At 36.1% G+C, this 25,942-nt stretch overlaps 1 protein-coding gene across 1 annotated transcript; it reads right to left on the bottom strand.

Moving 5' to 3' along the window:
- Positions 1-853: 853 nt before the first annotated feature.
- Positions 854-24,620, bottom strand: ASAH1 (N-acylsphingosine amidohydrolase 1). Its single transcript, XM_070948166.1, has 14 exons — positions 24,530-24,620; positions 18,942-18,988; positions 18,045-18,135; positions 17,238-17,324; positions 14,946-15,024; positions 13,712-13,786; positions 13,188-13,233; positions 11,803-11,947; positions 9,230-9,284; positions 8,955-9,036; positions 4,526-4,657; positions 4,104-4,227; positions 3,209-3,265; positions 854-2,044 (listed from the first exon to the last, which is right to left on the bottom strand). The coding sequence occupies exons 1-14, from the start codon at positions 24,593-24,595 to the stop codon at positions 1,955-1,957; spliced, it is 1,176 nt and encodes a 391-aa protein (XP_070804267.1). The 5' UTR covers positions 24,596-24,620; the 3' UTR covers positions 854-1,954.
- Between the last annotated feature and the right edge of the window lie 1,322 nt (positions 24,621-25,942).

Genomic DNA, 25,942 nt, shown 5'->3' with positions numbered 1-25,942 from the left:
TTAAATATAAAGGCTTAAGTGGAATATCTTACCCACTCAGGAATGCAACATTATTTGCCTGATAAAACATTTTAAAAGATTTACTTGATTAATAGATAACAATTTACCACAACTGGAAAGACTTGATCTAACAACTTTAATGAGATGTAATGAATCTTTAAAAAGATCAAAGAGCAAATATTCATTTTACATCCTACTCATGGTATGTGTAGGCTATAAAATGCAATAGAGTGGGATCTGTTAAACCAGTAAGTGGAGCAAGTTAAACATGCTATGGAAATACATCTCAGTCATTTAGAAAAGCTTTGTTGGGTGAAAGCAAATTCTTGCTCATTAAGGCAGTAAATAAAAATTGTAGATGAGAGAGCATCAGGTTAGTTCACATCATTTGGATTATTTAGCATTAAGTCCTCAAACATTAAGCTCTCTCCTGTACCAACATTTACTTACCTCACCCAGGTAATCTCCCATGCCTGGGAGTAAAGCACCAGTGTGCTTTTCAGGAGAGTCTCCAAACTTTCAACATTTACAGATGCCTTGAAGACTACTCTGCCTTTCCCATCCCTTCAACTTCATACAAACTATAATAGAATTGTTTGCCGATACCAAACAAATCAATGAAATATGGGCATGGGTGGCTTTAAAAGGGCTATTTTTTAAATTATCAAAAGATACCAAGCTTAATTTATGAATCAGTCAAGTAATAAAACTGATTCATGTATTAGCTGGATCCTATGCTTAATTTATGAGAAATGTTACACAAGTAAACACTGAAAGAAAAGTTATTTGGAAGTTGCAGCAACACACTGTTTATCAGTGCAATATCACTTCCTTTCAATAAGACAAGACACGATGTAATTTATTTTTTTAATTGCAAAATTATCAAGTACATATTAATGTTAACATTTTTAATTCCAATTAACAGAACTGAAACATTCAGTTTGTTGTGATCCTGGGATGGTGGCTCTATATTTTAGCAAGTAGTACCACTAAAAATATACCAAGTCTTGAGACAGTGCACTGGAACCCACCACGCTGTACTTACTGATATGCCTCAACCTGACACTCTTTCTACTCTACTTATCCAACTGGAGGTCACACTGCAGTGAGAGAGAGAGCAGAGGGTGTGGGTGGCCTCACCAGACTGCCCAAAAACTCCTACTCATCTGCTATCTTAGTCAATTACATTTTATGGAAAACAGCAACATGGCTTCACTCATAATTATTACTTTAAGATATGGTTTAAAACTTGTGGCTGAAGATGAAAAACCATCATAGGTGCAGGACTAACTGGGAATCTTTGAAGAATGTCAGAGGCAACACCTTGGAAAGCTCCAGGCATGTTTGCTAACCGGAAAGGAGTGCCATGCTCTTCCTCTGAGGCAGGGCTGGGTTTTCTCATGGCTCTCTCCTGGAAGAAGGTGGAAGTCTGCAGGTGCACAGGGAGGTAAGAACTCCAGAACATTTGGTACACTGATGTACCAAAGTAGGTGGCAGCCAAAGAAGGCGGCAAACACTTGAGTTTTTTCAAAGGATTGGACAATACCAGTTCAAACTCATCTCCTAAAACTGTATCCCACACACACCTGCCTAAAGCACACCTTGCATACCAAATACAATGGGCCTTAACTCCTGAGTAAAGATACATAGGGTAAACTGCAATAAGATATTGCCTTAAGAAATTCTCTAGTAACACTGTACCTAAGGATCAACTGATGTTAAGGAGGAAGAAGCAGAAGCCCCAAACCCTGTTTAAGGTTCATACAATGAAAAAGTATACATTTGGAAAGCAGACTTGAGTTAATTTTGCTGGTTGAATTGCAAGCACTTAAATCCAGGTTTCTCTGGAGACACACTGAAGATGAAGAGGTTCCTGGCAATGGAAAACATCTGCCATTGTTCACCCAGCATGGGATCCTCTTCCATGAGTTGCATTCTGCAGGCTGCATGGCCCTCACCAGGGACTGCAGGGGTCTGGACAATCCCTCAGATAAGTCTCTATTTGGCCTTCAGAAACTTCTAAAAGTGTGGTTGAGACTGTCAACTAAATAAGGGGGAAAGTTTCATATAAAAATGTCAGTTTGCCAATATGATAAAAGCAAATGCTTTTCAAAACAACAACCCTTTCGTTTCAATGCTTTTGCTACATTAGGGCTGCTGTGATTTATCATATGTCTGTTAGTAAGATAAGCAAAATATTAAATGGATATATACCTGATTTGTCACAATACAACAAAGCCCCGATTTAACTATGCTTTCATGGCACTGTTGTTTATAGTCACAATCAAGTTTAATGTCTAGTTTTTACTTTATAAAAGGAAATCGTGTCCCTAGGCTAGAACCACTTGGAGTTAAAATCTTGAGAAAAACTATGAAGATTTGCTTGCTGTTACATAAGCTTACACAAATTCAAAAAACAGATCATGTGCTAGATGACTATTCTAAGCAAATAACATCCATTATGTCACAAAAAAAAATAATCAAAAGCAATTATTCAACTGAACAATAAACCCAACTAGATTTGTGGCATTTGTATCTTTGCAAGAAGTAGAACTATGGTGAAAAAAAAAAGTGATTTTGCATCATTTCAAAGATATTGTCAATATGGAATATAGTGATCTTTGGCTGCAGGCACGCATGAACATGAGTTACACAGCTGTCAAGGCAAAGAACACAAACTGCAGCTGGAGAAAATTTTAAAACTTACAGGTCCCTTTTATTGATTTATCCTTGTGACATTTAGTGACAATCAATGACCCAAATCAATGTGATTCTTCACTCTCTCTCTCTCTCTCTCTCTCTCCCCCTCCCTCCCTCCCTCCCTCCCTCTCTCTCCTCTCTCTCTCTCTCTCTCAAATGCTCAAAACAATATTTAGTTTAAAAGCAAATGGAACAATTCAAAGGCAGACGGACAAGAATAAATGTAATTCTTTTAGGATGCATCAAACAAGGAGTTATAAGTTTAGACAGCCAATTTTGCTAAGGAACCAAGATAGCAACTGGGAGACAGTGAGTTCTAGTCCCCCCCTCCCCACCTTAGCCAGGGTGTGGGTGACTTTGGGCCAATCACTCTCCCTCAGCCTAACCCACCTCACAGAGTTGTTGTGGGGAAAATATGACGAGGACTATTAGATATATTCCTCACCTGGACTTGTTTATAAAAAAATAAAGGTGAGGTATAAATAAAAGTAAAATAAAGAAGAGTTACCTTGTTGAGGATAGGCTTTGTGGAGAGAACGTTGTATAAACCTGATAATGCGATTTTCTGGTAGGGAAGGAAGAGTAAAGTTTGACACCAAAAATTAAAAGTTCTGTTTTAATCTTTAGCGCAGCTGTAGAACAGAATACCATTAACCAATCTCCGATCTCAGCAACAAGTGTCCCATTCTAAATGACTTGCATCATAGGTAGAGTCAAGAATTTGCTTTGAGATGTTGCTACCCTGCCAGCTGTAGAATTAAAACAAATAACTCTAGGCTTGTGACTAGTTTAGTTTATTGTGTCAAAGTATTTTAGCTGAATTTTAGAATTAAAGTTATTTCCATTAACCATATTGTTTGCATTTGTAGAGGAGGCTAATTATTTGTTAAACAAGACAAGAACTAGCCATGCCTAATACAAGATAGACATGGCTAGTTAAATTTGTGGTTTATTGAAATTTCCTTTCCTTTCTAACCCACCCTTTTGTCCCTTGCGTGTTTCAGAAGTTCAGCCATTCCACAAAAACATGTCAGAAACTCATAAATCATGCATTGCCATTAAATTATAATTCCAGTCAATAAGGTAACAAACTATAGTTTAAAACTAGTTTACTGCCCTAAAACAAACTAAAAGAAAACATATGTATTTTGGGATTGAACTGTGGACTATAAACTATGATCTATAAGTAAAATAAAAGCCATATTTTGATTTAGTGCAAATATGAAATCTCAACCATGGTTATGTTGGGCTACATTTGTTGACTATATGGAACAACTTACAAATTTCAGCTGTTCTTTTAATGGTGCTTCTAAGTTACATCTTGTTCCACCCCCTTGCATAAGAGAATCAAATTAATAGATTTAATTCTCTGCATAATTATATTTCATATTACACAGCATTACCTCTTGACCTGTTTTATTCAAGCAATTCATTGCAGGGTGCCTCCGGTCATCTATGATAAGTGGAGCCTTCCAGGGATCATAATTGGTTTCTACGACAAACCAGTTGCCGTTCTTTACATCCAAACTTGAAATAAAAGATAAATATTACCAAAGTTATGATCCAATATTTCTAAAACATTAGCAGCTAAATTCAAGCTATTTCTTAAAAGTGCATCCCAAACAGATCTCTCATAAATTTAGAAACATTTCTTTTTTAAAAAGAAAACTGTTAAAGCTAATAAAGCACAGCTGATGTAATGAGATTGAAAACAAATGCAAAAACTGGCTAAAACCACCTTTATTGCATTGTAAGTATCAACACGGCTGTTTTAACACATGCTATTATAGGCAACAGTGATATTTTCCTTAGTGACCATACTTACTTCTTAATGTTTAAAGCAGCACTTCGAGAACGTGTAATAATGCAACCCTCGTCCGATTTGTTTCCTCCTAGTATGAAGTAAGCTGGAGCCAGCAGCTTTGTGTTGGCCAATTTATCCTTTGCATCTTCATAACTATATGCAACAAGAGAAACAATGCAATGATTACAGGGAGCAGGCGTGACATGCACATTATAACCAAAAGGCGGCCTTTCAAAATGCCTTGTATACAGCAAGAATAGGAACTATGTTTGTGGCGGCTGTGTGTGCTACCCATCCTCCCACCCTATTATTTTCAGCAGTCATAAGACTATGAAAGGGGGTATTTAATGGGCCTTCTCTTGGTTTTCTCAGCAAAAATTTTTGAGAAAAAGTTATCTCAGTGATTACCAAAAGTCATTAGTATTTGTAAGTTTCAGTGGCATGATTTGGGGCGGTGGGGAGAGAAGAGATGTCTATACCCAAGGATCAAATAACCTCTGACCAGTTTGGGAATGTACCATACAGAGTAATATATAAGAATAAATAAATGGATGGATGGAGACATTGTTCTACTGCAAAAGACAAAGAACGGAAAAAGATAAGGTGCATTTTATTATTCCTAAGTAAACAGGCAAGAATCAAAGAGATACTGAAAAACTTTCAAATAGCTTTACCAAACTTGGTATCTCCCAGAAATATCAGCCATTCTCAGTGTCAGTTCTAAGAATGTATCTGAAGGATATAGTTACAGGATGGCTAATTTAAGGATTAGAACCATGGCAATTGATGCTAGGAAAGCCACAAGGGATACCAACAGTAGATTCTCTTGATAACACTTCCTCTAGTCCATCTACTACTAGAGTTCCTATGACCTAGTGTGCCTCTAATGTGGCTCTTCGACTGCCAATTAAATGGGAAAGATGATTTTTCCTATTCTTCCAATTAAATAATGGGAAAGATGATTTTTCCTATTCTTCCCTTCCTTTATGATAAACAATTATATTGCTATTCAGAGGCAGCAATGAAGATCAGTCAGCTGTATTCACTATTGTCCTAAAAATACATCAATGCTTAGGATCATCTGATTATAGTCCTTCATTGAAAAAGAGGTTTCAGATGTCCAAACTGGTTCAGGCTAAAGAACACAAGTTATCATTGCTGATGCATGTAAGATAATTGAGAAAGCCAAAGAATATGAAAAAGAAGATGCAATGTGGTTCATTGACTATAAAAAGGCCTTTTACTGTGTTATTCAAATCAAGTCGTGGAATATGCTCAGAAAAATTGGAATCCCAGAGCATCTTATTGTTCTCACAAGAAACTTAACAGTATATACAGGTCAGGAAACCACAATTCAGACAGAGCATAATGAAACAGACTGGTTCCACGTTGCCAAAGGAATTTGGAATACAAATTATAAACTAACCAGGTCAGCAAAATATAAAGAAAATCAATATAAAATGCTTTACCATTGGTATCTGGCTCCTTCTAGATTGGCAAAAATATATCCAAATTTATTTATTTATTATTTATTTATTAATCAAATTTCTATACCGCCCTACTCCCGAAGGACTCAGGGCGGTGAACAGCCAAGATAAAATACAGACAATACAAATATTAAAAATCCCTTAAAATTATTAAATATTTCGGCCAAAACACAGATTAAAACACCCAATTTATAAAATCACGAATTAAAAAATTTAAAATTTAAGAATTTAAAAGAGGGGAGTTAGGCCAGGCCAGCTTGCTGAAATAGAAAGGTTTTGAGAGCACGGCGAAACGTGCGCAGGTCCGGGATCTTCCGTATCTCTGGGGGGAGCTCGTTCCAGATGGTAGGTGCCCCCACAGAGAAGGCTCTCCCCCTGGGGGCCGCCAGTCGACACTGTTTGGCCGACGGCACCCTGAGGAGCCCCTCTCTATGGGAGCGTACTGGTCGGTGAGAGGCTATTGGTAGCAGAAGGCGGTCTCGTAGATACCCCGGTCCGATGCCATGGAGCGCTCTAAAGGTGGTGACCAAAACCTTGAAGCGCACCCGGAAGACCACCGGGAGCCAGTGCAGCTCGCGCAGGAGGGGGGTCACATGGGAGCGCCACGTCGCTCCCATAACCACCCGCGCGGCTGCATTCTGGACCAGCTGGAGCCTCCGGGTGCTCCTCAAGGGGAGCCCCATGTAGAGAGCATTGCAGTAGTCCAAGCGGGAAGTAACAAGAGCATGAGTGACCGTATTTAACGAGTCCCGATCCAGAAAGGGACGCAACTGGTGAATCAGGCGGACCTGATAAAAAGTCCCCCTGGCCACGGCCGTCATATGCTCTTCTAAAGACAGCCGTGAGTCCAGGAGGACACCCAAGTTGCGAACCCTCTCCGTGGAGGCCAATGACTCGCCCCCAATAGTCAGTGATGGCGCCAACTGACTATATCGGGATGTCGGAAACCACAGCCACTCGGTCTTGGATGGGTTGAGCCTGAGTCTGTTTCTCCCCATCCAGATCCGCACGGCCTCCAGGCACCGGGACATCACTTCAAGGGCATCATTGGGGTAAATCCCAATTGTTGGAAATGTGGACAAAAGCAAGGTACCTTCTTTCATACATGGTGGTTATGCTCCGAAACAAAAAAATATTGGATGAAAATACATAGTTGGATACAAGAAGTAAGAGGCTTCCAGATAGAATACACACCAGAATTGTAATGAAAAGGAAATACCAACATATATTATTCTACACATGACAACTGCGGCAAGATTGGTCTTTGCACAATGTTGGAGAAGCTCAAATATACCCTCTGAAGATATTGGATTGTGCCAAGATGGACAAAATGACATTTGAATTTAAAGAATTGATGGACTCGGATTTTTATGTAATATGTGAGAAATGGTATAATTGGTTCAAAAATAGAAAAAAAGGAAAATAATAGAATATAGATTTAGTAAAAATATATAGAGTATAGGTGAATACTAGTGTGATGATATGTAAATGGTCACAGTCATGCACAAGAGTTGAATAATGATTGTTTAATTGTAAAAATTCAATAAAACAAATTAAAAAAAAGAAAGACTGGCTCCAAGTTGGCAAAGGAATTTAACTTTCCCCTTTTTCATCCAACTATATACAGTGGCACCTTTGTACTCAACTGCTTTGAAATTTATTGAATTTGGTACTCAACATATTTTGACGAAAAAATTTTGTCCTGATACTCATCGTTGTTGCGTACTCAATGCAAAAGTTGTCAGCGTCGGCTGCCTTATGACTCACTACATTATTCCTTATGGAAAAAATTTGTTTGGTACTCATCATTTTTGGTACTCATCGCACCTCCTGGAACCAATTAATGATGAGTACTGAGGTACCATTGTACTGAATATTTATTAAGGGGAGCTGGATTGGAAGATGAAGAAGAATGTAGTTTTAAAATTGACAAACTTTAATAACCTGTGCTATGTTGATTACTCAACCTTGATAGGCAAACATTCAAAAGATCTGTAAGCTCTAGCAATAAAAGTCAAGCACAATAAAATTATATGTAAAGGTAGAATTTTATATGACAACAGGTAGAACAACTAGTCTTAGAATTAAAATAAATTTATCAAAGTGACTGAACTATCAAATTATCCTACTTTGGACACATGTGAAAACCTAGCTTTTTGGAGAATGCTTCAAGCATTTGCTAATGCTTGAAAAGATGGGAAGAAAGAGAACTCTACCCTGTTTTCCCCAAAATAAGACAGCCCCTGATAATAAGCCCAATTGGGCTTTTGAGTGCATGGCAATAAGGCCAAGCGCTTATTTCAGGGTTCAAAAAAATATAAGACAGGGTCTTATTTTCGGGGAAACATGATAGGAAGACTAGCAGCAAGCTTGATGGATTTTACTACAATGCTGTTGAATGCAATCTGAAAGATTACAGTTAGAGATAGACTATCATGGAGAAAATCTATTTATATGGTTTCTAGGAGTTGACAAAAATTTGTTAATAATCAATCATTATCTACATAAGCAAAATGATTCACAACTTGTCTTGTGTGCCTGACCCAATTTTTCAATAAAAGCTGATGATAAAAATACACAATTAACAAGAACTTTACAGAAATGTAAAAAAACTGTATTAGTTGCAAAACTAATATATAGTCACATCTGCTGCCTAACTGCCTAAGCAACTTTTGAATAATTTTTATAAAAGATTTTCACATAAATAAAAAATAAGCATGAAATTGTACAGAATGAAATTTAAAAATAAAAGAAATGGAAAAGAGTGCAGGCAGGGAAAGGAAAGGAAAGGAAAGGAAAGGAAAGGAAAGGAAAGGAAAGGAAAGGAAAGGAAAGGAAAGGAAAGGAAAGGAAAGGAAAGAAGGAAAGGAAAGGAAAGGAAAGGAAAGGAAAGGAAAGGAAAGGACTTTACAGCAGTTACAAAACGATTAATTATCTTGAACTGCTTAAGCATCTGACGTTACCTTGTGCTGTTTTCCAACACAGCTCTGGTGAGAAAACTCATCCACCAACCATCTCTCTTGCCAATAAGCCACTCAAAGACTCCTGTAAAAGATTCAGAGCATTAATTCTATTCAATTACACCTCGTCTTTTGCATCTTAACTTAATGCTATTTCTCTTCAATCCTGACATCAGACATAATTGATAATCTGAGGGATTTAGGATTCATCTTTTAATAAAATGACACTCTCTTGATATTTTCTCTTTAGACAAGAACAGTTCATTAGGGATACTCACCAATGTAACCTCCATCAAGACTGAATCTCTCATTCATGGTTAATGTAAAAATCCCCTAAAACAGAAGCCAATGAATGCAACTGTTACTTGAATAAAGTAAATTCATTTCCAATATTATCATATCTAATAAAGATTCTTCCATAAAGGAGTCCAATATGACTAGCAGACTTCCCATTACAGAGCTTTGGGCTCTACTATTTACATACACTATGATTCCTTTAATAAATCACTTTAAATCAGGGGTGTCCAACCTCAATAACTTTAAGACTTGAGGACTTAAACTCCCAGAATTCCCCAGCTTTAACTCCCAGAATTGACAAGCGCCAATTCTGGGAGTTAAAGACCACAAATCTTAAAACTGCCAAGGTTGGGCACCCCTGCTTTAAATGATTGTGTGATCCTTTTATATGGCATAAAATGTTGAATCCATCCTTGTGACCATAAGCAATGAGTTCTGACTTGCAATGATGCACAAACCCAATGAATTATAAATTATGCAATAAGGCACAAGCAAACCACAGTTCACCATGCTTGTGTACATAGCTTTTCACACAATGGATTAAATCATACTGTAGATGCTTGTTTGTGACGCCAACCTCCATGAATTGTAAACCAGTTTGATTTATCAAGCTGCAGAACTCAGACAATGAGGGTTGCTTAAATAAGCAAATTATGCCTTAATATATTTATTATATGTTTGTGTGCAAGAGCATCACTGGATTAACACAATTAACGTGTTAATCCAATCATGCCTTGTTTAATACTGGATCTGCACAAAACCCAAAGCCATTGTTTACAAGTTCACAGTTCAAAGAATGTGCCAATCCCAAACCATCAATAAACTTGAAGCAATAAACTGTGAACCCAGTTAGAAATTCTCACGACAGAGGACAGTCAGATGCTTGAGCCTCACAGTGCCTTCACAGGGGCTGCAAAATGATTGTGCCATTAACTGGAATAAGCTGACTTTGTATAAAAAAGAACACCGCTTAGGGAGGGCCGAAAACCCTACTAAGCAGGTATATACAAAAGTATGAAGTCTATTACTTAACGCATTGTAAGCTGCCCTGAGTCTCCGGAAAAGGGCAGCATATAAATCGAACCAATAAATAAATAAATAAATAAATAAATAAATAAACTCACTGTCAACTATCCTGAGATTTGTTACACCAGCTAAACAAGACATGATTACCAGAGAAGAGAAAAGAGAGAAATTGAAAATTTCATGTTTCTGTTGTGACCCCGACTCCCAAGCCTGTCCTAACAGAGGAAGAGGACTCAGAAGGTGATTGGGAGGAACTGACAAGGCCTCCCTCTCCAGGACCCTCCTTTCTGGCAATGCCTCAGGTTCCATCCGAAGGCCAGGAGGAACAGCCTGGGATGTGCCAGGAGAAAGGCATATCAGAGCACCAATTGATAGGAATTGAGGAGGATGAATCCTGGCTTGATCCCAGGCAGCGTCGGAGGGAGAAGCATGCGCAGCAACGTAAGAGGCGTGGAAGGGCCAGAGATTGAGCTGAGTCACGGAGCCACGCCCCACCAGGAATAAAAGTGGGTGGGATTGCACTTCAGGCTTTGTGACGGACAAAGTAAAACCCTGCAAATCACATCGTGATCTCTGAAATTCGGTTTGGATATATTTTGGACTGAACATTGACTAAACTCTTGTCTCGTGGATAATTTGTTGTTCCTGGAACGGACTGAAGATAAGTCCTCTTCTACTTTATGGGAGTGGAAATGGTCTTGGCAGGCATTCAGCAGTTTGCTGCCAAAACCTTGGTCTGCCAAGAATTCTAATCTGTTTACCTAATAAAATATTGGCAGGCATGCTTGGTATTATGTTTGCCTGTGTGAGGAGGGGGGACAGAACAGTTTCTTTCAAAAATACTCATGTAAATAATTCCTCAGAACAGGGAAGGGGGTTTCTGATTCAATAAGAAAAATGAATTTGGAGGAAGCCTGACATTTAGAGGAATATTCAACAATTGAACCATTTTTCCATCTCACTGCCCAACTGTAGAACATCAAGCTGTAGCAAATATATTTGTAGAACATTTAAGTTAAGTGTGCCTATTTTGTTTTCTCCTCAGACCTGTGCATGAAGCACTTCCAGTGGCAGCCAGGATTGTAGAAATTTGGAGGATACAAATTTCATTTCTTAGTCAATCTATCTGTCAAATAAATACACTTCATGAATGTAACAAAAAATGCAACCCAAGAAAGTTTTAGGCCAAAATTAATCTCTTCATCTCTCCAGTCATGTAATATTTGGTCTGATTTGCTCTGTTACATTTGCAGAACTCAAGCATGAAAGGTAAAATTATTGATTTTTATATATGTTGCAATAAATAAACAGGCAAAATAAGAGCAGATAGTAAAAGTTTGCACACTTTATGCTTTGCAAGTTGTGGAAGGCTTTGGCTGTTAGTCACAAAAAAGAAAAACTGGACACCTGCCAATCTGAGTTTAAATATGTTCAGGTTGAGAGTAATAAATTATGATCTTTCTGTAGTATTAAGATCAGAATGCCATTTACAGTATATAGATCGATAGATCGATAAATGGACACTTACTTGTTTAATTCCAGATACCATTCCCACATAGCCAGCAAAATTTGCAGATTTAAATACTGTTTTATTGTTTTTCTGAAAATCCAATGATACCATTAATGGCTTCAGCTTCTGCGTTGTATACCAGGAACTATTTTGTACATCCCACCTACAAGGGAGAAAGACAATTAAATATAAGAAATAAATATATATTCAAAACTAAATGGAGTCCTTTCTAGCAGCTTCATTGAACAGAAAAACCTAATTATTTAGTAATCTATGTGCTGCTCACTATATAACATCTGAGTTTCACCTTTTGGTGATAGCTATGAAAATTGGAGTTTTCTTCTTTCTGGTCAAGGGCTAAATCTCAAGATCTAGATCAGTCAATATTTTATGGCTTCACTCTGTGTTTTTTTAGGAGAACCAGGGATATAGTATCAACTCTAGACAAACTTCACAATAGGCTAATCTATAAATCTTAATTTGGAAATATCACAGAATAATCTTTCTTCTAAAGTTCCTTGATTCATAAATAGTGCATTCAAAGTTACTGGTAGAGGATCCAAGGTACAATTTTCTCCTAACCGAACTGGGAGATTGTGATTGGTCTACATAACCAATTATCTTCATGCCTGAATTAGGATTTGAACCTATATAGTCTTAATATGTCACTTTAAGCATCATCTGTGAGCTAACCATCTAACCATCATATTTTGAATGGGTTTATATCAATATAATATATTCAACAACTTGTCCCGTTGGTCAAAAAATTACTATATAGCATGTGTGTCACTTTCTTTTCTCCACTAGTCAGGTGTAACATCTGTCTTAATAGTTAATAGAAAGGTTTGCATACATTGTCAGCCTCCTCATCCCATTCAGTCTTGTTTTTCATTAACACCCACTGAATTTTACTCCAAGCAGTAAATCTTAAAATTCTATGCTGTGAAGAACATAAAGCTTCAGCTAACTCTTTAAGAAAGATCAGGACTCCCTAGTACCTTGTCAATTATTAAGATCAAAACAAAACAGGATGACAATGCATTAAAAAAACCATACATATGCAAGCAGGATATACTGTAAAAACTATGATGGCCTTCCAATTTTATACCCAGCATTAAGTAGATGTATAAATTGATTACCCTTGTTTTTAGCATCCTTGAAATTGCAAATACTTGCACTGATATTTTTGCTATTAGATATCAAATTCTAGGTACTATGTAGGGCCTAAAATATAAACTAACCCTCAATTTCAGTTCATATGTAAATGGAAGATTTAATATGCATTGTCAAGTAATTGCAATAAGATATGGCCTTAAAGAAAAATGGAAAACATCACTATGCTGAAGACACAAATAATACTAACATTCAGAAAGAAGTATAATAATCTTGCAGCTATTACATACCCAAGAAACAGTCCAAAATCAAGATTTCTAGCATGGTATAGCTTTCCTGATTGAAAAGGAAAACAAAGCAAAACAAATTTGAAGAGAAAAGATGTTTAATCATTATTTATTTATTCAATTTTGATGGCCAACAATTTCAACAAATAATTCTGGGGGCAGTAAACAATATTATAAAGTAAGTTAAAAACAAATTCTCCTCATAAATACAAAAATTAAAATAAATAGCTGCTGAGGGAGATATCACTATTGATGGTTGTCAACACAACCAAGAGATGAGGCCCTTCACACCCTTTGGGCCTTAGGCCTAGGAACAGTACCAGGCCTTCTTGCCTTAGTACAGTATTTCTCAAATTACAACTATCCATTTAGTGAATGTTTGAAGTTACAATGGCACTGAAAAAAATATGGTGCCTTTTGCAAACGACTGGTTGTGATTTTGTCAATGCCGATAGTGTTTCAAGTGGTGCTCCACATGTTTTGGGATTGCATTCTCAAATGAATCACAATAGCTATGCATTGCCTACCTGTTTTGTCTTCAGCTATTATGGATGTGCACACCGTGAAGATCTCATAGAAGATGTTGAACACAACAACATCACCTACATAATAGGAGAGCAGAAGCAGAGAATATTGAATTGTCAATAAAATATATAGACAATGTGTACAAACCAAAGCAAGAAATATAATCTGGCAACACTAATGCCAGGTGACTCCAGATTACAGGTAGCAAAATAATAACAAAAAATAACTTATATACTATCAAAAATGTTGAAAAGGCATACTAGAAATTTATGTCACTCCTTTCTCTTATTTTGAGAATCATTAGACGCTACAAAAGATGCTATCTCACACGGTATTTAGCTGCTTATAAAAGAATTTATGAGCTTTCTTATCTTATGTTAAGTCTAATTTGCACTTGTTCATAAATTGTCTAGCATGCCTTTCTAGAGCTAGCATGCCTTTCTGAATTACATAATACCCCATTTTGCAATTTCTGAAAAACAAGGAAAAAGGTTATAGAATAAAGGAGATCAGATATACCAATACATGAAGTTAAATCTTGCTTTAAACATTATGCTTCTTGCATGAAAATTATAGAAAATATAATGCACACTTGAGATTCCACTCAGTGTTTGTTGACTGACATTTAATGGAAGTAATTAATGGATTTAGCATTTCTTCTGCTGAATTATTTATCTGGTTTTATGCTTATTTTCTATTTTCTAGTACATGCAGATTGTACACCTGGGCACTGAAGTTCCATGCCCTTACTGGAACCTCAGCACAGAACTTTAGCTAATGGAATAGCTAAAATGAGGCAACAAAGGAACCTATATACACTGCTCAAAAAAATAAAGGGAAAACAAGCAGAAGACATCCGAGATCTGAATGAATGAAATAGCCTGATTAAATACTTTGTTCGTTACATACAGTAGTTTCGTGTTCCCTTTAGTTGTTTGAGCAGTGTATAAACTACTGTATGTAAAGAACAAAGTATTTAATAAGGCCATTTCTTCATTCAGATCTCGGATGTCTTCTGCTTGTGTTCCCTTTAGTTTTTTGAGCAGTATATTTGAGCAGAGGTCTTCAAACTTGGCAGCTTTAAGACTTGTGGACTTCAACTCCTAGAATTCTCCAGCCAGCTATGCTATGGAAAGGCTGGAGAATTCTGGGAGTTGAAGTTCACAAGTCTTAAAGCTGCCAAGTTTGAAGACCTCTGTACTTGAAAGTCAAATATTACAGGAATATGGAAATTACCTAAAGGAGCATCAATAGCAGAAGCAATGCCTTTTATTTCTTCATTGAAAGGATAGGGAAGGGTAGAGCATAACCAACCCTAAAAGGAAACCATGAATTAGATTTGGCAAATTATAACGATGTATGCTAAAAAAAAAAATCAACTTTCTTTTTTAAGCACTAATTATTTCATTCAGGGTAATATGCAGTAGACAACTTATGGCTCCTGAACATCATTTTCTGCAGCTGCTATTCTACTGATAAGATTACACACGTCTTTTCTCACAGGTTCAGGCAAGAAATATAAACATTGTACTTTAAGCTAAAATACATTTAACACAAACCAATGATTCCCTTCTCAATCCACTCACCAAACATTACAAAAAATACTATCCCTTGCCATATCTGTAACCTTCTTCCACTCTAATGTATTTCTGCTTGTCTACTGCAGCTCTTGGATCATTTTGAAAGTTAAGCACAGCTGCCACTCATGGAAAGATAGCCTATTCCAGTATAATAAAATCTGAGGAACCATTCATATAATTTAATTTCATTCATTGGTAGAAGTACTGCAATTATTCTCTCTCGCTCTCTTTTGAAAGAAAAAGACTAACACTTGTATTTCAGAATAGCTGAAATTGCTGAAAAATTATTAACTCCAATACAATCCTTCTTTTATTGTTATTTCATTGACTGCAATGTCTGAATCTCTGAAAAATGTTCACATAAGGATGATAAAGAACAGGAAAAATAAAACTCCTATTGAAGACAACGAAGACAGTCATTTGGCTATGGACTTTCAAGGACAAGTCAACCAAAGAAATATGAGAACACTTTATTTCTAAGGAAACAAAAACTGCTGAAAGTTCTACATTCCACATGGTTTTGTCTTTTTCTTTGAATCCAGCAAGTCAGTTGAAGACCATCTCAAACCAACAATAAAGTATTATTTTATAAAGTAAAATAATTGCATACTAAAGCATATTGCACTGCTTTAGTAAGAGCCTTCACTTCTGTTTCAAGAGAAAATGCCACAGTAGGAAAATGGAAGAGAATGCAGTATTGCAGGCTAACTCTGCTCACATTGCCAAGGGTTTGATTCCTTCAATCCTGATCGGCTCAAGGTTGACTCAGTCTTCCATCTTTCAAGATTGGTAAAATGAGGACCTGTATGGTTGGGGAGGGGTGGGGGATATGCTGATTTTCTGGAAACCACGTAAAGCACTGTGAAGCGTTATACAAGTCTAAGTGCTATTGCTTTTTTAATCACCCCCATTATTATGTTAACTCCCATAACATTGCACATGCTGGGAGTACAGTAGTAATAATGGATGAGATCATCAAATAATTAAATCTCATGTTTTAAAATGAAACAACTAGACAATTCCTTCTAATTGCCTAGTTTTTGTCTAATTGTCTAATTAATTGTCTTAACTGTAAGGGACGTGTTTAAGCGCACCAGCGTGCCTACTGTCTCTGTCCTAATGTTTCCTTTTATTCATATCCATTTCATGTATTCATACTTATGTTTATACTTGCATCTGTTATCAAATACATGCTTGACGAAATAAATAAAATAAAAATAAATAAATAAATTCCAGAGTAAGTTGTACTGAAACCAATAGAAGCAGGAGAATCCAATAGGGGAACCCATATTAAAATATTGGAACACTGAATGACATTAAAATTTTCAGGTATATAAAGTTTATGGAATACGAAAAAATGTTTTCAGTTATTTTATTTTTTTCCACATTTTTTTTTACATCTATCTTCCTGTTACCTCTACAAAAAACCCTCTTTTTGGAGTGCAACTGTGCATGTACAGTTCATCAATGGAATTGTCCATAAATAAGTTTCAGTTTTGTGCCTCAGTTAGAAAAAGATCCACTTTGTTGTATAGAACATGCCCAGACTACTCTGTTTGGCTACTCTAGGTTGGCCAATGAAGAATGAAACCTGGTACCACTATTGTTAGTTGGTATAATGCGCCAATAGATATTCAGACTGGATTATTCTTTTATGTTCCAAGCAAGAATTAGCAAATTTGGGTTGCTAATGAGACTTGTACTCTGATGCAGTATGGAAAATTTACTGTGCCGATTAAAAATAATTAAGATTTCTTGGAAAAGTAGTCTTATTTTGGGAGGAAGAGACACTATACTTACTGGTTGAGATTATATTCTTAAACAGGTCACATATATAATTATTAATAAGTCTCCATCTACAGGCATGGTCTTTCATTCATAAGTAGTAGCTAGAATGTTACACTTGGTTCAATTTCTTCCCCAAATGAAACATAGAAAATATACTCACTATTTTTGACTCCATAGATGCTACAAATTTCTCATTATGGATGAATGTCAATACAATATCTTTAATAATCTTCATTACAAGCTTTAACTATAAGAGTGTAAGAAAAGACATGGGATTAACCTATGTTAGCAGAATGGAATGCAAGAGCCAATTAAATGGAAATATATCAAACGTTATAAATAAGTGCAATAAATAATGTACAATTTACAAAACTGCTGAGGCACTTTGAACCTTCACTTTGTGTAAGTAAAGAAGCTTTGAAGTGGGAATCTATTCACTCCTTCTCTGCCTCATTTCAATCTGGAGTGAGGGTGCAAGGGTTGATGTAGGAAGGCACCCATATTGCTCCTACCTGGTCATCCTTACTCATAATGCCTCTTTTGTCACATTGTGATGGGGTCAACTTTAGAAACTTCTTCCCACTTGCAGACTCTCATTCTGCAAAACCAACTACTCAGGAAATTCATTTGGATTCCAATTACATATGTTACAATGTTACTCTGGATAACTGAGGAAGACAGACACCTTTATAATTGTTCCCACTGGATTACCTGCAGATATAGTGAATATCCAGTATCACTAGCTTACAGGCTCTTGACTGGACCAAAATGGAGGATACTGTAGATGACTGATCCTAACTGCCAATTTATCAAATGGTTTGACTTCAATGTGCAAAAACATTGCTTTTCCCCTAATTTTGGGGGTCATTTTTAATATTATGGATAAGTCATGGTAATTCAAATTAATTAAATCGTAACTCTCTCAGAGAAGACAAAGATACTTTATTCTTTCTGTGATATTCCTTACCTCATTTTTTTTGTCACGTACCACCTGGACCCATCTCTCACTTGGTGGTAGGTCAAGATTTATGACATATTCAGGAATTGTTCCTTTAAACCTGAAAAACAGTGAATTTCCATAAATTTCTGAATGAAACTGTAATATATAATTATTACTGCTAATTTCCAATCTATTATTTCTTACACTATTGTCCTAATTATTTTAGCTGTCCTGTTTTAATTCACCAATATTTAAGACAGGTGCATCTTATATGAAATTTGGAGTCATTTCCCTAATATTTATTGAAACAGGCAAATATTGTTTTCTGTCTTACTTGAGAAACTTTTTATTATTTCTAAAGAGAATTAACAAGAACTACTCTATAACCCCACCATCATGTTTTCCGGATATATAGAAGTACAGTTGTAAGTTGTGTTGTTATGTGGGTCACCATGTGATCATGTCCGATTTTTACCCTTTTTTAGAGTGTCTAAGTGAATCACCAGAGTCATTAAGTAAATTCGTTGGACATTTTTTGCCAGAAACCGAAAAGAAACACCAGTTTCTGGCCAAAAACATTGTAAGGTGTGGACACATTACCACAGGACTCTGCAAACAGCCACGAACACATGCCGGTTCCCAAGAATCCGAAACATGACCACATGATCTGGGGGGGGGAGAGGAGGGGCTGTTGGAACATCAAACAATTGCTAAGCAACTGGTCGTAAGTCAAGGACTACCTTTATCAGGTATGTTTATTATGCAATACAAGATGATCCTAATTTTCTTTGTATTATAATTTGTAGTATATTTTTTTTGTAGTATAATTTTGATACAGTACAAACAATTCAAAATTCCTATCTAATTAAACCAGATTCTCTTTGCATCTGCAAATATCAGAACAGTTGTTAGTAAGTTACATACGTTGGTCCCTCTGGAGGATATTCATGTATTTTGCAATCTTCAGCAAACTGGAAATAAAATAAAAGCCTTTTTAAGAAGACGCTTTTTTTATATAAGTGAAATACAAAACATTTACAGAGTCCTTGTACTTTCTCCTGTTGCAATAGGAAAAAAGGAAGTGAAGGTTCAATCCTACACACAGTGCAAGAATTAAGTCATGTAGCCATCAGCGTATTTTACTTTGTGTTGAAAAGCTGCCTCTGGTTGGTGCATAAGCCATTAAATACAGTAATGCATATTGTATTAGAAGTTATAAAGTTGGGAAGCTTTTTACTGTATGATATGGTGGACTAATTCAGACACGCCATTGAAACAACTACTAATGTAGACACTGGAGAATCTGAAGTTCTGAAAGTTTTCCTTTCTGACCTTTAGTAGTTGAAGGGAGGACTAGAAACAAACTATTTTGGTTATAAATTAGGGAGAGCTTTCAATTTATCTGGTTTGGAGACTAATAATTGGTTTAAACAATTATAGCTTCCCAAATATTATGCAGTACAACTACCACAATCATTTGCTAACTAGTAAAATAAATGTAGAAGTACAAATCTTCTGGAGCCAGCAGTTTCTTCTTGTTTAAACAATAGGTTTTGGTATTTTTTTTTTCTAAAACTAGAATCATTAACTTGTCCTAGAATTCTCTGAAAAATTAACTAGTGTTCCCTAACACTAGGCATAACTAAAGTTAATATAAATTACAAAATATAAAATCAGAAAATAATCTTTCTTTTTGGAATGTGTTAGAATTATTTTATGTCAACTTTATGGTTTGTTAGAATAATTATTGCAAGAGTGCTACTCACGTTAAAGATTATCCTAATAAATTAGCTTGTACCTACTAAATCAGTGTTTATGTTTTTGAATATTTGTGTTAAAAATATACATTCATGGAATTTTCAATATTGTGAAATCTGGAATCTCTATGACCCAACCTCAGTAAGAAGTGAGTGTATCAGTTTTGTCAGAGTAATTGCCAGAAGTCCTTCTCCAAGAAAGATGGGCAGTTAACAAATATGAAGTATAAATAAAATATGCCTTTAATATTTCAATTTATTAAGAAGCAGACCTACCTAACAAGAGTTGACTTGATGAATTAGCTCCATACAGGTTTATATTAGTGTATACGTGAGAACACAAAGTTGCATTGATGAGAATACAAGTTCAGTTTACAGGTGAGAAAATGAGTTCACCTTAATATCATAGCAGATTGTAGTGAAGCTTTTTTTGAGTGGACTGCAGTTATTCAAAAAGCTATTTAGATTTAGATATTTAGAAATTTCTATAAACATATCTAGTCTAGATATCTAGATTATCCAGTAATCTAGTCCTTTCCAGGCTTAAGGATCTTTCATTTCCATGATATAAAATCTCTAGCAATAGGGTATTTAAGGTATGATGTTAAGAGGATACTATGTTAAACAGAATAAGGCTAATTTATGCATGGTTTGGCAATATATCTAAATTACTGCCAGTTAAACAGAAACAGGTTCTAATTTGAGGGCCTCCAACACAGCACAAAAGCTTGGAAGAATAAATCTTTGGTCCCCGTGACAGACTCAGATTGGATCCTGGGATGCATATATTTATCCTTTTATCCTGGGATTCTACTTTGTGTAATTTCTTTCCTACTAATAGCTCCCAGAATTTTTTCTTGGTTTACCAAGTTTTAGTACAACCTGATGTCACATAGAGGGGGGCTGGCAGGACAAGATAATAACTTTCCATGAATGAAGCTAAGCAAAGACCCATATTAAATACATTCCTCTTTGACTGCATTTAGTCAGAATATTTGTCCTCCTCAAATGTACATTAAATTCATTCAATGTATTCATTAACTTCATTAACAAAAATATAGAAATGTGGCAGTGGAAATTAGAACCAACCAGTATAAGTTTTTTAAAAATGCAATATTATGTAGATCACATTCACAAAAATATTCTGTTGCTGATAACATGTGCATCTCTAAATGCATGGAGAAGCCAAAATCATAGGTCTTGAGAAGTATCACTCAACTAGATTATGCAGCTAAAATTGTTGACACAACAATGACAACAGTTCAGGTTTGGATTTTTTTTTCAGGCAACCCAGTAAACATTTAAAAATAAAATCAAATACCCATGAAAGAATCTTGTTTTTTTTGGGAAAAGAAAACCAGCCCTGGGCATCTTGTCTCTGTAGGCTAAATAAACCTGAAAAGCAGTGACGTACAACTTTCTATGCAACTCACTGTTAAATAGTAGTATAATAATCTTCCCATTCCATAACCCACTTCAATGATATTCATTAGCAGAAATGCAAAAATTTAGTTTCCGGTGCTGCACCCAAGAATATATTAGGATGGGAATTTTACAATGTTGAGAAACTCTGCGTGAACAGGGCATCTCATATGGCAAGGGTAACATACATGTTTATTAAAGAGAGTACAAAGCAGTTGTTGCTTCAAGATTGCAGGAGTAACAACATAAAAAGGGGAAAAAAAACAGAACTGGAGATAGTGGTACAGTACATTCTTCCTTAAAATGTTGTGCATCTGTAAAGTAGCATTTATTTTGTGTCAAGAAATGTCCCAGTTGTTTTCCTCCCCTCTCATTTCCAGCAGGTATGGCTTATAAGGGATCCAGTTAAAAATTGGCATGCACAGTTCTTGTCATTTCTGGGGACCTTATGTCTTCCACCATCATGGAATGAGATGATGACCAAGATAGAGCTATGCAAGAAGTATTGAATACAAATTAATATATTAGTAGATTAATATGTATAAAAGTAGTTTATACAGGCATCTATTTTCTAAAAGACAAGCAATTTGTCGCATCTCTAATTGTATATCATTTTATATATGGCTCATGTATCTTTTATATGTCATTCCTTACAGGTAAGCAAAACTTTGTATTATATTTATTCAAAAAATTAAGTATTAATGAATATAAAACAGAAAGAAAGGCCAGGTAAGCAAACAATAGGCAGATAAAGTAATATTCTAAGTATGTTGGAAGGTATTTGTTGCCAAAATAAAAGAAAGGCATCTCAAATAAGAACATGGAAGGAAATGAATTATTAATTAAGGTAATTTCATATTTCTAAAATATACAGATAAATGCAGCAAGATCAAAGATGCATCCAGAAAAGTAAAAACTCATTAAATCTGAAGTTACTCAGATTCTTCCTGTTCCTAATTATATATTCTGGTTTTGTGAAATATTAAGGTGGCATATCTTTGGTATGTGTAGGGAAGACTTTATGTTTGCTTTCTGAACTGAGAAATGATTCTTTGTCCTCTGTTCTCACGTACAAGCAAACAAGCCACAAAACTCTTCATTAAACTATTCTTTATTAAAACTTCACTACACTACTGTCCCAATTCACCTGATCTGTGGATATACAACAGGAAAAAAAATAAAAAAAATTGCGTATCCCTGAAAAAGGGCACATGGAGTGCCATCATATATCCCCACATGGACCATTGGTATGTTGGTATTTCAAGCCAAAATGTTACTGCCAGAACCATTCTGATAATTTTAACAGAAAGATAAAAGAAACAGGAATTTTATGAATCATAAAACCACTGCAAGTTTAATTGTTGTTCTCTGAATATGTTAGAACTTTCACATAATTAGAAAAAAATTGTATGCATTGTAAAAAATAAAATAGAAGAAAAAATATTCAAATAATGAATATCTTTGTTCTTGTATGGGCTACAAGTAAAATAGCTCATGAAAACTTTAGAAATAAAATTAAGGTAAAAATAAATGCTTAAATGCAATTAGGAACCTGAACAAGCACTGGACATCTGAATAATTTAAGATGTGATAGCAAAGTCAGGGGAAAAAAGCTACAAAAAGCTAAAAGACGAAAATCCCAGCTGAATTTTGCCAGCATGGATTGGAAAAAGCCATAAACATTTTTAAAAGATATGAGAGCTAATCTGTTCCAACCTGGTTTATGGCATATAATCCCAGTAAATACTGTATTTATGAACAAGATACATGTGAAGGGAGTTCTCTCTTGCAACCATGCAATGAAGCAGAAAAGCAATGTTCAGTTTCTCTGCAGTACTGAGTAAAACAGGAAGTTTAAAGTGAAATCTGTTAGAATATGAGGATAGTTATTGAAGTTAATGGGCAAATTGTTCAGGTTGGTGAGTAGAACTCTATTACTAAATGCTGTTTAATTTGGTCTTTGAAAAGAGTGTCTTGCACTAGTGTTTTGCATTTATATACATTCATACTTCAATATTTCTGAAGGCTGAGAAGCAACCTGCAAACTGTCTACCTAAGCTTGTGGTTACTATAAACTTGTTTCTCCTTCAGCTCAATCCTTTTTTGCCAGTTAACTGAAAATTAGGAAGGAGTCAATCTGACTAACAAGGTCCATCTTTTGAATAAAACTTTAAAGACTTCTTAGTACAGCCTTTCTCAACTTCTCTGACATTCTTCAGATTTGTTTATCTACAACTCCTTCACCAGGAAAAACAAGAAATGGCCATCTTCACTGGAGGCAAATGTTACCACACCCTATTTAAGGACCATCAAGCTGCTCTATTCTGTCTCTAATGTATGGAATAAGCTTGTTTTCTCCAACTCTCTTATAAAATGGGATCTCATTTTTTCACACGAACCCATTACTTGGTGAACTATTACCTACTTTCCTATCTAGAAAAAGCATCAGTTGAGCTTTCAGTTCCTCACAATTTATGACTAGGGCAGGTCAGTGTTATTTTCCTGGTCACAACATTGCAATAGTTTCCCCAGTGTCTTTTTCCAGAACTTCCCCCAACTTTTCAATCTAATCCAAAGCCTTGGGCTCTCCTGGTGTTAATGTACTCACACTAAACTATATAACCTTATAAATTATAGTTATATAAACTATATAATCTTGACTACCACTAAGTGTTGTATCTTTTTATTCTTGATGAATGTATTTTATTCTCCTTAGGTAGACTGAAAGCACATGCACCAAAGACAAATTCCTTGTGTGTCCAATCACACTTGGCCAATAAAGAATTCTATTCTATTCTAAATACTTTTTTTTTTATCAGGCCAAAGTTGGCTATATCAGAGCAGACGCCTTGAAAGTAATGACTGCAATCAACTGCATCTTCCCCATTTCACTGGGTCTTTCTTAAGTTTGAGTAAATCTGGAACAAACCTAGCATCTCTGGACTTTTCTTTTTTTTATGCATTGGTGTTTTCCTTCTTAAAACAACTCTAGTTCTTGCAAGGTTTGCTTCAACTCCTAAAATGTCCTAATTTTTGATGCGCGATGCATAGCAACCAGCAACAACAGAAAAACTCTTACAGCGCAGAAACTTTCGCCTACTTTCAATCCTGGAGCCGGACGGCCGAGCCGAGCCAATACAAGCCCCTTTCCCCTTTTTTCTCTTGCCCCAATCGAATTCACACGGCAACGCTTTTGAGACTTTCCCCTTCGCCCTCCGCTTCCCATTCCAGCACCGCAACAGACTAAGCTCCCTTCTCACTATTTAGGAAGGAAGAGCCGGTCCAGGGCTTAAGAAGCGGAGAGGGAAGAGGGGAGCTCTCCTTGGAACTCACCGGATCCCGGGCTCCCACGGCCAGCAAAGTCGCGGCCACCACCGCTACGAAGACCCAGCCGCGCATCGTCCTTCCAGCTGACCAAACCCAATTGCTGCCGCCGCAGCTCAGGAGGTTAAAAAAAGGCTGCTCCGACACGTGATTTCCACCCGGGGTAGCCGCTCCTTCATATGACTCGCTGCTCGGAATTTACCAAACACTTTGGGAGGGAGGGAAGCGACTTTGATTCGGAACGTACCATTCAGCCGAGAAGTGGGGATGGAATTGCTTCCTTCTTCGTGCTAGGTGATTTAGTGCGAAAGTGGTATTCATATGAGGATTCCCGGTTCTATTTTATGTATTTTAAAACCAGCGTTCCATCCAAACGGATCCATGAATAGCTTACAAGGATTATGGAAGACCATTTTTCCATTGCAAAAAAGGCTTAGATTTTCATTTTAAGCCACCCAAAGGATTCAAATATTCCAAATTCACAAAAGAACCAGGAAATACAAATTGCTTGAGGATGTGCTTTCAAGCAAGAGTCTTGCTTGGGGATGAACCCTGTAGAAATCAGACGGCTATATAAAATAATAAAAATTGTGATGCAAGCATAAAAGTGATAGTTGATTTGGGATGAGAAAAGAGGAGATGTTGGAAAGAGTATTTTAGAGAAGAGAGGAAGATCAAGAGTGATTGTCCAAGGGGGATTAGTTTGTTAAACAGAGAGTGGATGTATTGGGGTGGGGGTGGGTGGGAGGTTAGCACCCAAATTATTTTCAGCAAATGACAGACTGTATGATAGAACAAAGAGTATGAATTTCAAACTTAATGCTTTAAAAACCAAGGTAGTGTAGTGAATGATTGATTACATGCTATCAAATTGTTTTCAACTCCTAGCGACCATATATTTTATCAATTAAATTAAGTAATAAAAATTAAGGCAAATAATTTATAAAAGTTAGGTGTTTAGAAAAGATGGAAAATGGATGGGTGGGCATCTTAATAGAAAAGTGGTAAGTAATATGTTGTATCTGTTGTAAGGAATAACAGTTTGCAAAATCGCTCTATAAGAGCATAGACCACTTTGTTTTAGCGAAGTGAGAGCTATGTCAGAAGCATCAAATTGAAAGTTATGCAAATGGAATACAGTAAAATGGAATACTCAGAAGCAAAAGTAGTAAACCAAGGAAAAAAATAGAATCAAGAATGAATGGGGATGAATTAATGTGGATTGATTACAAATGGAGCTATCATAGAAGTAAGTACAGTATGTTGAGGTGGTTTGTTAACGGTAACAGAGTTGGAAGGGACCTTGGAAGTCATCTATCCCGTTTCTCCCAAAATAAGACATCCCCTGGTAATAAGCCCAATTGGGCTTTTGAACGCATGGCAATAAGGCCAAGCGCTTATTTTAGGGTTCAAAAAAAATAT

The sequence above is a fragment of the Pituophis catenifer genome, unplaced genomic scaffold (assembly GCF_029215685.1).
Source record: "Pituophis catenifer annectens isolate HBS135680 unplaced genomic scaffold, rPitCat1.0.hap2 SCAF_8, whole genome shotgun sequence".
In the NCBI taxonomy this organism is placed as follows: domain Eukaryota; kingdom Metazoa; phylum Chordata; class Lepidosauria; order Squamata; family Colubridae; genus Pituophis; species Pituophis catenifer.
This window is presented reverse-complemented; position numbering and strand designations above follow the sequence as displayed.

Bases quoted from the DNA above. Each gene is read 5' to 3' on its own strand.
- ASAH1 (XM_070948166.1), bottom strand. From the start codon at position 24,595: ATGCGCGGCTGGGTCTTCGTAGCGGTGGTGGCCGCGACTTTGCTGGCC. The intron at 18,989-24,529 runs GTGAGTTCCAAG...TTTTATTTCCAG, and splicing joins CCGTGGGAGCCCGGGATCCG to TTTGCTGAAGATTGCAAAAT. The intron at 2,045-3,208 runs GTAACTCTTCTT...CCCCTTATTTAG, and splicing joins CAAAGCCTATCCTCAACAAG to TTGACAGTCTCAACCACACT.